Here is a 12,337-nt window from a genome sequence, read left to right as displayed (position 1 = left end):
GTATCTCATTCATTTCCCTTTCCACACAAAATGTCCAAAAGGGGCTCCTCAATTGTTATTATTGCGAAAAGTCAAGACTAGTCTTCCTCCAGTCCAGTATAATGACTTTATCTCCAAGAAATTCCAACATCCATTATTAGAATAATAATCCATAATTAATACAGAGTAATAATCCATGGTTATATACAGCTTTATTTCCAATGGATGCAGGTGCCATAGCTTTCCGCCTGTAACTTTTTGTAGCAGAATTCTGCAGTTCTTTTGTTTCACTTTTGTTGCACTATAGCATAAGAGTGCCCCTCCAGATGGCAATAATGCAGTAATTTTGGGAAAGTGTCACAGACCAACTAATAAAGTGGAATGATGCGTGGACAGTCTGGTATAAAACCACTACTATTGCACTGTTGTTGTGTCACTGACAGGCTGAAGAATATGCCTATGAGAAAACACCAGTTAGGGTGTGTGTGTATGTGTGTGCCAATAATCTAACCTCTGTGTAAGCTTTGTGCAAGCAAGTCTGAATAAATGAATAGCTCATTGGCATGAGCCCTAAGTCACTATAATTTGTTTTTACATTTAGAGAGTGAAGTTGAGAGATAAAGGCAGTGATGGAACGCAAGTCTCCAAGCTTTACATCAATCTGTGTTTCTCCTGCACAGCCCTGGTTCTCAGATGTGGATCTCACAAGTCCTGTTGTGTAGCACCAAGAATTTGCACTACATGGTTGCAGTAGGATTTTGTGGATAGGCACTTAGCCATAATTTGATGGGAGGTTGGTAAACATGATTTATGTAGGGTTTACTCCTTATCCCTTTCTTCTCCCAAAATTCCCCCCCAAGGTTTAGGAACAGGGTTTTCTTTCTCCTAGGTGAGCTACCTACCCAGGTTGACAAGCCCTATCTGCCCCTCACTTCCCTCTACAGCATGTGCAGAAACTGCCTTTTTGACCAATGAACCCACTTTTGGTCTCATTCGCTCAATCCACCAAAGCCTATCTTCGCATACAGGGGAAGTTTGCACTGCGAACTAGTATCTTGTTGCGGTAATCAAAGTGAAGGAACTGAGCAAGCCACCTACTAGTATACTTCTCATAGTTGGAGCTGTTTCCTGTTATAGTCATCCACAGACCATTCCTCACCCCCCTCTTAGGTAATGTAACAAAGGGTTTGATGTGCTCTGTGGAGGGAAGTTTTGCAAAGGCCAGTTCCTCCTAGAAAACCCGAACTTTCAGCACCTCATGTTGGTGTCCTCAAGACGATTCCCTAAAGCAAGCAGGTAAGTGGGTGACTCTGCCTAACTTTGCATAGGACTAAGGTTGAGGATGAGAATGATGATAAGGACAATACATTAATATATTGGGAACAAAGCATCGATAGGCAAAACCTGGTATTCCAGAGTGCTGAAGTTCTAGATAAATGTCTAACAAGCTAGATGATAAAAGTTAAGTTGCTGTAGCATTTTGATGGTGAGATCCTCACTGTTCATCATGATTCACCTTGTATTGCAATGCCAGTTGGCAGACTCGGACCTTACTAAATATTTTTGTGCAGAATATTAAACCATACATCTCTAAAACCCTTTTTCCATGTGATATTATAGCACTTCATAATTTATAATTGAACTGAGAGCATACTCCCAACCTTAAATAATAATTGGAAACAAAACACAAACTCGGATGTCTAATACTGTGTGCTACTGTGATGTTTAAATATTAAAGTTGTGTTATAATTGTTGTAGCCCATCCTGGGACTTCGGGATGAAATGCAGGCAAAATAATAATAGTAGTAGTAGTACTGGTAATAATAATAATAATAATAATAATAATAATAATAATAATAATAATAGATAACTTTGAATACAAAGTGATGCACCTGATACTGAATTGCAGCCATCTCTGATGTGGCGTAGATGGTTACAAGCAGATCACATATTTGGAACTAATACAGAATGACTTCTGAGGTGGAACAGCTATCTAGAGAAGGATCCTGCAAGTGATGATGAGCTATAGACAGTACCATCGTTTTCAACAATTGTAACAACTATTTACTACAGCTGTTGCTGCTACCCCTCATAAGCCAAAAAGACAGGTTCCTGGCCTCAGAGAGCTTACAGCATAAATTTTGACTGGGAAAACCAGAGAAAGGTGAAGGGGAAAAGATGCTGCTCTTATATTTTTGAAGGGAGCAGCTAATAGTTCAGGCCACGCACACTCTCTCTCACACTCACACTCACACATCCCGAAAGTAAAGCTGCCTCCACAGGAGAGCACCTGTTTATACAGGAAATCATTGTCAGGTATTCAACAGCAGCTGCACCTCTGCATGAGTCCCCTTATGCATTTTCTAGGACTTTGTGATTACACAGACTGGCATTGCAATGTTCCACGCAATTTTTCCCGACTCTTTGCATCAGGGATGCAGACCAAACTGTCATGTAGTGCCTGGCTATGTAGCAATTATGGGGTATTCCACTGGACCAGCGAGCAAAAGGGAGTTTACAGTGTAGTGTCAGCTCCGAGAAGCATTTAATCGCAACAGGAGGCTATCTCAGTGGCAGCTTCTGAGCCAAATCATTTCTGTTCACTCCCATGTTACAGCAGCATTTTAGAAACAGAATGTCCAGATCCACATCGAACTCGTCACCAGGCTAATTTTACAAATCATATGAAAGATAAGAATATCAGGAAATGTCACCATAGGTTGGGGTCTTTTTTTGCAAATAAATGAGTCAATCTGGATTTTGAATATATACTGAAAGGAGCCCTGTCTCCAGTGTTGGCTGTTTCCTAGCCTTAAAGCAGAGAACAAAGGTCTGTGTAGGAAAATCTTTATGTATTGGGTATTAATGCAGACCTCAGGAATGAGACTTGCATGGCAGACCTTCTAAAGCAAACATGCTGAGCATCTTGGGAAAGAGGTGTGCTCACATTTCCTATTGCAAGAACAGCAAAAGCAACCAAGTTATTGGCACAGATTTCCCCACATTGCCGTAAAGGCAAAACTTCACACATGTAGTTTTGCTACACAGACATATCCTCTCCACAGGAAGAGAGCAAAATAGCATGTGTGTATGTTTTACAGTGGTTATGACAGAGGTTATCACATAAAAATAAACATTTGATCTGTTTTCACATATGATGATGCACAGTATATGCCAGATGTAGCCAATGTGGTGCTCTGCAGATAATGCTGGACTACAATGCCCATCATCCCTGACCAGTGGGAAATGAGGAATGGAGCAAATGGGAGAGGAAGTTCAAGATAAATGGAGAGCACCATGCTGCCTGCCTCTGGTGTACACAGACATCAAATTCTTCACCACATCTAGTTTAGCCTCATAAAAGGAAAATATTGTGCATTAGTGGCTCCAGTGCTATTTTGCTAGAAAAAGATGTTCCAGAACTCACCATGAGCGCCTCCCTTCTTCTCTTATAATGACGCCCACCTGAAAGGTGCCGGAAAAGAGTTCCGCCAGGTTCTAGCTGAAAAAAGCCCTGTTTGGTCCTCAGAATAGACAATAGACTATTCTGCTATTTTAGGGAGAGACTCAATCATGTACTGGCAAATTCATGTTGGGCAATTTTTGACTTTTTGTTACAGTATAAGGAAAATGACTGTGGAAAGCACCCATAAAGCTTTGGAAGCAATGAAGCTTTGAATGCTCAGTAAACAGGTCATCTGGAAGCACCCAATATTTTCCAAATAATCCCCCGTTGCAGAAATTCCCATACGTTATTTTATTTTTTGGCTGCTTTAGTACCTATGTGAGCCCTTTGTGTGTGCAGGAATCACAGATATCCGTGATCGATTACACATTTTAAAAAATAAGCACAATAAACACTAACAGAAATGAAAAGAAGGCGTATAACTAAAACTAGAAAAAACTTTAAAGATTTTGGAAAAGGATTTGTTCTTGGGAACAAAATATGCTTTTAATAATTATATTATGTCTCTGCTGCTGCAATCTATGGCCTCCGTGGAATGATAGAAATCCCAGTCTTTGTTTTTATTAGGAAAAATAGGAGAAATGGCCATGCATTCAACCTGCATAGTTGGAATCTGTCTGGAATTGACCTATCATATATATGTTGTCAGAAAGTTCTTGTGTGGAAAGAAGCCTGGTTGGTTTTATCAAATTAATTTCACACACCAGTGATGGGGAACCTCCTCTTGCGAGAGTCAGCTGGTTCCCCCAAGAGCTCAGGACCAAAAATGGAGCATCCTGATTTTGAACAGTGAGATATTGAAGGGTATGGATAGAAAAAAGTAGATCTTTTTCCTCAGTGATCTCTCCTTGAATCAGTCTGAAGACAATTCCACTCCTGCCCCAAAGCAAACTCTTGTCACTTGTGGCAGAGTTTTCTGCACGTGGCACAGTATAATATGGATTCCAAGGGCTACTCCATTTAGCAACAGGTTTTGCATGGTAGCAGGAGATGGAATTGTTAGATGAGTGCCAGGTTCCTTTTAGCTCTACTGTTTGGTTCTTGTGTAACATCGACTGATATGCAGGATTGAAGATGCAGCAATTTTAACTTCTTTGTTAAAATGCTCAAGCACTTTGAGAATGGTTAAACTTCGATTGGGTCCATGTATAACAGATATAGAACCCCTTGATCTTAATGAACTTGTTCTTGTATCTCTACACAGATCCAGAGCAAGACCTCAATGATGGCAAACTCAGTTCTGATATCTGATCTGGATTTTTCGTACCAATATCCATATGATAATTACAGTGAATACTCCGGCACCTTTGACCTTAACGATATAGGAGCAGCAGCAGCACCTTGTGGAATTAATGTTACACCAGATTTTTTCAAGTACCTAGTGGCATTCATCTATGGCATCACATTCCTTCTGAGCCTGGTGGGAAACTCCCTGGTGGTTCTGGTGATTGCCTACAACAAAGGAAACCGTTCTGCCACAGATGTGTATCTTCTGAACCTCGCCATTGCTGATCTCCTCTTTGCACTTAGTTTGCCATTCTGGGCTGTAGAAAGAGTGCATGAATGGGTCTTTGGCACTCCCATGTGCAAAATTCTGTCGCTTCTGAAGGAAGTCAACTTCTACAGTGGCATCCTCCTGCTGGCCTGTATCAGCATGGATCGCTACCTGGCAATAGTTTATGCTACTCGGGCAGTCACTCAGAAGAGGAGCTGGGTCAAATTTATCTGTGTTGGCACCTGGCTGTTCTCCTTCCTCTTCTCCCTTCCTGGGATTATCTTCCGTGTGGCTTACCTACCACCTTATTTCTTCAAGTGTGTTTGTTATGAAAATATTGAAGGGAATCAGACATCCGAAATTAGGGTGAAACTGAGAATCCTGCCACAAACGTTTGGCTTCTTTCTTCCCTTGATCATCATGCTCTTCTGCTATGGTGTGACAGTATACAGACTCTACCAGACTAATAACAGTCAAAGAAAGAAGGCCATGAAAGTCATCTTGGCTGTGGTGCTGGTCTTCCTAGTCTGTTGGCTGCCCTACAATATCTCTCTGCTTCTTGATACGTTAATGAGGTCTGGAGCTATTGGTGAAACCTGTGACCTTCGCAACAGCATTGATGCAGCCCTTTCAGGTACTGAAATCCTGGGATTTTCTCACAGCTGCATAAACCCCATCATATATGCCTTCATAGGGCAGAAGTTCCGGAACAACTTCCTGAAGATCCTGGTAACGAAAGGCCTCATCAGCAAAGAAGCCTTGACTCGGTTTAGAAGGGGTTCCTCCTTCTCATCCACCTCTGGCATCACTTCTACAACTCTGTAATAGCCATGTTTGTAAGGAGGTCTTAGTAGGCTTCAAGAGTCAGACTAAGGTGATACTACTGAGATGCTTTTAAAAAAACCCTGTATACCTTCAGGTATAGGGTGGTGTAGAAATAATAAAATAAAATAAAATAAAAATAATCTGCCAGTATTAGCTTAGATTTGGCAATGATTATTGATGACAATCCCTGCATGCTTGTCACAAAAGCAAATACCGTATATTCCGGCGTATAAGATGACTGGGTGTATAAGATGACCCCCCAACTTTTCCAGTTAAAATATAGAGTCTGGGATATACTCGCCGTATAAGAAATACGACCCAGTGTATAAGACGACCCCCGACTTTTGAGATGATTTACTGTACCTAGGTTAAAAAGTAGTCTTATACGCAGGAATATACAGTACATCTATTTTCCTCCCAGAAAGTTTTTGTGATTCAAATAATCTGAACATTTGCACATCAGGTATTGTACACCCAGAAACATGTATAATGTTCTTAAATATAATTCTGTGCATTAAAACCAAGATGGCTGCCGGTTTATGTCCAGTGCAGATAATATACAGTTCTTTGATAAATGGTAGCCAAACAATATCCTGTTCTTCCATAGCCATTCTGTCTAAAGTAGAATCCTATGACGAAATTCTGGGTGGATTTATATGCTTAACAAAAAATAAGATATATGGAGAGAAAAGAAACTGAATTCTAAATCTATCTCGAATTCATTTTTAATCATTCTTTTGTAAATCTTTCTTTTCTTTACTTTAAAATGAATTTGTTAATACATCTTGATAGAAATATGATTTTGCTGTAAATTTGCCTGTGGAGCTATGAGTCAATGCAATGGAGAGAGGGTGGTAATAAGGAATAATGCACAATGGCCTTTAGGGAAAAGGCCTGTCTCCATAACTTTGACCTGAGGTCTCATATTTCCCTAATTGTTAGGGTATGTTCCCATTACTGCTTAGTCCAAATCCAGTGTGTCCACTGCTAGTTTTTGAAGCTGCATTCACACGTTATTTACAATTAATATTAATCCTGTAGTTTCTTGACATACTGCTGTTTGCTGCAGTTCTCTCAAAACATTTGCTGTGTTTTAAGCTGCTAATGCGAACATACCATGAATTAAGGAATAGGATGCATTGATCTGATTGCCATAATTCACTTGTGTCAAGGTAGGTTCATTGTGCACTGTTTCCGCACACATCCAGAGCCAGTGTCAGGGACTGGGCAGAGAAGGAGGAGTGGTGGAGACCCCCTCCCCATCCTGACCCTTCCAGGGAGGAGGAAGACTGTATAGATCAGGCATCCCCAAACTATGGCCCTCCGGATGTTTTGGTCCACAACTCCCATGATCCCTAGCTAACAGGACCAGTGGTCAGGGATGATGGGAATTGTAGTCCAAAACATCTGGAGGGCCGAAGTTTGGGGATGCCTGGTATAGATTCACAACAGTGGTTTGCAAGAGGTCACAGCTCAGAGGCAGATGAGGAGAAAAGTTGGGAAATAATAGGAGAGGAGGAGCAGGTAGAGCCAGAGCAGCAGCTGGCTGACACCTTGTCACTAGAAAGCATCCCAGAACCTGGTGAGCCTTAAAAGTAGGAGAGCAAAGAGCTCGAAGACAGAGGACACTTAGTGGCCCCCATAGAGGAGATGATGATGATGATGACAAATGGAGATTCACTCGGGACAACGCCATTATCCAAGAGGCTGGATTCTGTAGCCTCTCTCTGTAAAGTTTGAAATAAAAAAGGACTGTAAGAAACCTTTCCTTGTCTTTCTAATTTCCTGGGCAACCAGCCGAGAGCTGCTGACAGCACCCTGACAGCCAGAAATGGAGAACTGATGGTCTAGTGTGAGCTTTAAACAGTCTACATGGCTGTTGATGGATGATATCTCAGGGATAAAGTTTCGGCCCTTTGCAAATGTTGTAGCTAGCTGTATGAAATAAGGTCTGGCTGATGTTATGTAGATATGTATTCCTACAAATTCTAAACAGGTGACATGTTACCTTCCCTTATTATATAAGATGTTGGCCCAATAAAGAATCCTGTTTTAACTATTCCATCTCTCTTATATTTTCTACATGGACAGCACCTAGTGAAGTTGTCATTAAAACACTAACAACAAAAGACTTTTACAAGATTATACACTGATACCTTAAGTTGCATGTTTTCTAGTTGGTCACTCATTTAGAATACTTAATACCTATGCCCATTTTTGGGCATGGGTTTGGTTGTCTCTCAAGATTTCATCACTAAACCAAGTACTACAAGGGTTCCTGAGGTAGGGGCAGCAGACTTCATCACCATTTGAATACTGGGTGCCATTTTGAATCAAGATGGTGGACTGAAACATGGATTCAGGATGCCAGAGCAGCTGTTACCCAACTGGTTTTTGAGAAAAGCCCCCACATCCTCCTCACCTACTGTAAACAGCTGACATCACCCTCACCCATCACAGCTGAGAGATGCATCCTGGGAGGGTGATGCTACATTTCAGATCTCCTCAACAGGCACTTCACCTATTTTTTTGATGTGATGGTTCCAAACTCTCAGATTACACTATCCATTTAAAAATCACAATATTTTTTGTTTCTAAAAATTCCCAGGTAGCATCAGGCACTTCCCAATTGTGTGTGTGTGTGTGTGTTTGTGTGTGTATGTGTGCACATCTGTGTATGTATATGTGTGTTTGTGTGTGTATACTACACAAGAACACATCAATTGAAGCTTCCAGGCACATGAACATCCAATGGATAATACACATTTGTGCATGTAACATATGACATTCTGTGTATGGGCTTCCCACTATTTTGTCCATGGAATTGCTTTCCATACAAGTAACACATTTAACTTAGTGGGACTTACCACCATGATGGAACAGTGTAGGAGTGTTTAGAAAACCTCATGTGCTTCTGTAGGAAAGTGCTTGCTGTGAAGCACTTAAGTGTAATAATCAAATTTCCTAGAGAGCAGTTTTACGATTAATGAGTGTAGTTATAAGAATAGTAGGAATGGAGTTGTACATGTGAAACTTAAGTTGATAGATAGGTGAGTGATGGGTCTTTGAATCATTCTCAAAGAAATGATTTGGTCAGGTGTAGCTGTCTAGAAGGTCCTAGTCTTCACAAGCTGTGCACACTGAAGTTAAATGTTAATTTATTTCTCCGTACTGCATTAGAAAGAAGAGAGTGTGATGAGCAGATTAGATGTCTTTTAACTTTAGAAGTCAGTCAGTCTTTGGATGGAGATATTTTAGATATGGGGAATGTGTCTACAGACCTCCCCAGAAACAGATTTTTTAAAAGTCAATGTTCAGATGGACATGATGTCCAATGACTTTATTTTGCAACAAATCATGTTGCTATATTGACTGGAATCTTTTGACGCAACAAAAACCACAAATTTCCTTTCATGCACAAGTGTACAGCTGTTCTAGAATCCAATAAAATAATGAACTAGTGCATATTCAATGTAATCAATGTGTATATTCAGTAGGATCATGTCTGCATTTTCAATGCTGGACCTATAAGCAAAGCAGGAGCTGGCCAGTCTCTAAAATTCGGGACAAATTAGAGGCTTTGGACAAAACACAATATTTTTCTGACCCATTTACAGCTTGTTTGTGATGATTTTTTGAGTAGTTCTTTGCCTGTCCTCAATTCCAGATGATACTATCTTAAGCATTATAGAGTCCATTGGGTTTAGAGAATTGTGTTCCCTAGCTACTTTGAACAAAACTAGATGTTTTCCAGACCCATTTATCACCTTTTTGTGATGATGGTATTCTAGCTAGTACAGTGGTGCCTCGCTTAACGAATGCCCTGCTTAACGAAATTTTCGCTTAACAAAAGGATTTTTCGAGTGGAGGTTGCCTCGCTAGACGAATTCGTTTTCTGAAAAATTCATCTAGCGAATCGCGGTTTCCCATAGGAATGCATTGAAATTCAATTAATGTGTTCCTATGGGCAAAAAAAAAATTTCAAAAAAATTTCAATGCATTCCTATGGGATTCGCTAGACGAATTTTTTGTTATAAGAAAAGACCCGTGGAACGAATTAAATTTGTCTAGCGAGGCACCACTGTAGTGGCTGTCCTCTGCCCCAGAGACAGTTGCAATCCAAGGTTGTAAAGGGATTTCCCACCTTTGTACTCAAGACTGGTGCTCATGAGATGGCTGGCAGATGTCATTTCCAGGATGCCAGAGCAGCTGTTACCCAACTGGTTTTTGAGAAAAGCCCCCACATCCTCCTCACCTACTGTAAACAGCTGACATCACCCTCACCCATCACAGTTGAGAGATGCATCCTGGGAGGGTGATGCTACATTTCAGATCTCCTCAACAGGCACATTTTGGAGGCAGCCTGCTTTTTTCTCACCAAGGACAGAACACCTCTTCTGAGATGGTGCCTGCTGTCTGTGCATCATTTAAGCAAATAAATCATGCTTTGTCTCATTCTTCAGAGCTATTATTTTAAACATTTGCAAGTGCCTGTAGTTTTAATCACTTCTGTAGTTAAGCAAACAAGGCTGCAACCCTATCCACGCATTTTAAGTCAGTGGGGCTTCCTTCTGTGTAGAGATGATCCCTGCCTTTAGATTTGTTTAATCACCTGAAAGGCCTAATATGTTTACAGGTACAGACTATGCTGCCTTCAAAGGCTCTGCATTTCCTCTGCAGTTGCCACTGGGAAACCTCTTGCTTAAGAGATTTCATTGAAGCAGCCTTTTGCAATAACAGCAGGAAGCCTGCAGAGGGGAACAAATGGTTGGCTAAGAGGCATCTCCCTTGCCCACTGTTGCACCCAGTTGCCTCACAGTTGCAGACAAGAGAGAAAGAGCAGGATGGAGGACGTGCTGAATGCACATTTTCTTACTCTTCAACTCTCTAGGGCCAAGTGCTTTTACGCAATCCGTTTCAGATAAGATTGCCATATCTCTCCCCCCCCCCCCGCTTTAACAGCTCTTCCCATGCCTTTTTGATCGTGCTGGTCTTTATGCCATGGAAATCTCTGCAGATCCAGCTGCACAGAGGAAGAAAGGTGGTTTTCCATCCTGGTTTGAACTGTGTGAAAGGCAGTATAGAAATATTGCAGAATATAAATAAACTGGAGTAGCTGCTCCATTTTATGGGAAGAATACAACTTTTGACTGGCACTATTTAAAAAAAAATAGGGCAGGGAAAAGCTTACAGGGGTTGCCAACCTTTTCAGGACAATGGGTCCATTTTGAAATCTGAGAAAGTGTCGTGGACATAGTTCTTATTTCTAAATAAAGCAGAATCAGCCATGGCTCCCCCCAAAGAATCTTGGGAAATTTTGATGTCACTAGACCCTGCCTTGTGAGTTTTATAATTTGGATGCTGCTAACTTGGCACCGCTAGGGAAAGATCTCTTGGGCAAAATGGGATGGTAACCAAGTCATATAAATGCCTGTTTCAAGTGGTCACAAGGAGAAAGATTTGTGCGCTTCCAATCATTTATTGGGTTGATCAAATTGAAGCCCTGGTTAGGCATGTGTTTGACTCTTGCAGATTCTTTATACGAACATTAAGAGTGAGCAATAAAACTTGACATTCACATAAAGGTAAAGGTAAAGGGACCCCTGACCATTAGGTCCAGTCGTGACTGACTCTGGGGTTGCGGCGCTCATCTCTCGTTGTAATAATAATAATAATAATAATAATAATAATAATAATAATAATAATAATTTATTTATACCCCGTCCATCTGACTGAGCTTCCCCTGCCACTCTGGGCGGCTTCCAACAAACATTAAAATACATCAAATATCACAGATTAAAAACTTCCCTAAACAGGGCTGCCTTTAGGTATTTTCTAAATGTCAGGTAGTTGTTTATCTCTCTGACCTCTGATGGGAGGGTGTTCCACAGGGCGGGTGCCACTACCGAGAAGGCCCTCTGCCTGGTTCCCTGTAGCTTTGCTTCTCGCAGCGAGGGAACTGCCAGAAGGCCCTTGGCGCTGGACCTCAGTGTCTGGGCAGAATGATGGGGGTGGAGACGCTCCTTCAGGTATACTGGACCGAGGCCGTTATTGGCCGAGGGAGCCTGCGCACAGCTTCCAGGTCATGTGGCCAGCATGACAAAGCCGCTTCTGGCGAACCAGAGCAGCTCACACGGAAACGCTGTTTATCTCCCTGCTGTGGTGGTACCTATTTATCTACTTGCACTTTGACGTGCTTTCAAACTGCTAGGTTGGCAGGAGCTGGGACCAAGCAACAGGCGCTTACCCCGTTGCAGGGATTCGAACCGCCAACCTTCTGACTGGCAAGCCCTAGGCTCTGTGGTTTAATCCACAGCACCACCTGTGTCACATAGGTAAAGGTAAAGGGACCCTTGACAGTTAAGTCCAGTTGCGAACGACTCTGGGGTTGCGGCACTCATCTTGCTTTACAGGCTGAGGGAGCTGGCATTTGTCCGCTTCCGCTGTCAGTTTTTCCAGGTCACTAAGCCGCTTCTGGCAGTGCACGGAAACCCCATTTACCTTCCTGCTGGAGCAGTATCTATTTATCTACTTGCACTGCATGCTTTCAAACTGCTAGGTTGGCAGGAGCT

The 12,337-nt window shown here is 41.7% G+C and overlaps 1 protein-coding gene across 1 annotated transcript; it reads left to right on the top strand.

Annotated features, from left to right (window-relative positions):
• The first annotated feature begins 1,178 nt into the window (after positions 1-1,178).
• On the top strand, positions 1,179-5,875 carry LOC118091650 (C-X-C chemokine receptor type 1-like). The gene is made up of 2 exons (XM_035128816.3): positions 1,179-1,275; positions 4,650-5,875. Exon 2 carries the CDS (start codon positions 4,668-4,670, stop codon positions 5,763-5,765), a length of 1,098 nt encoding a protein of 365 aa, XP_034984707.1. The 5' UTR covers positions 1,179-1,275; positions 4,650-4,667; the 3' UTR covers positions 5,766-5,875.
• Positions 5,876-12,337: the final 6,462 nt, after the last annotated feature.

The sequence above is a fragment of the Zootoca vivipara genome, chromosome 1, assembly GCF_965207765.1.
Source record: "Zootoca vivipara chromosome 1, rZooViv2.hap1.1, whole genome shotgun sequence".
Lineage (NCBI taxonomy): Eukaryota > Metazoa > Chordata > Lepidosauria > Squamata > Lacertidae > Zootoca > Zootoca vivipara.
The sequence above is the reverse complement of the archived record's forward strand: the minus strand, read 5'-3'. Positions and strand labels throughout refer to the sequence as shown.

Excerpts from the sequence above, each read along its gene's own strand:
- LOC118091650 (XM_035128816.3), top strand. The coding sequence starts at position 4,668 with ATGATGGCAAACTCAGTTCTGATATCTGATCTGGATTTTTCGTACCAA.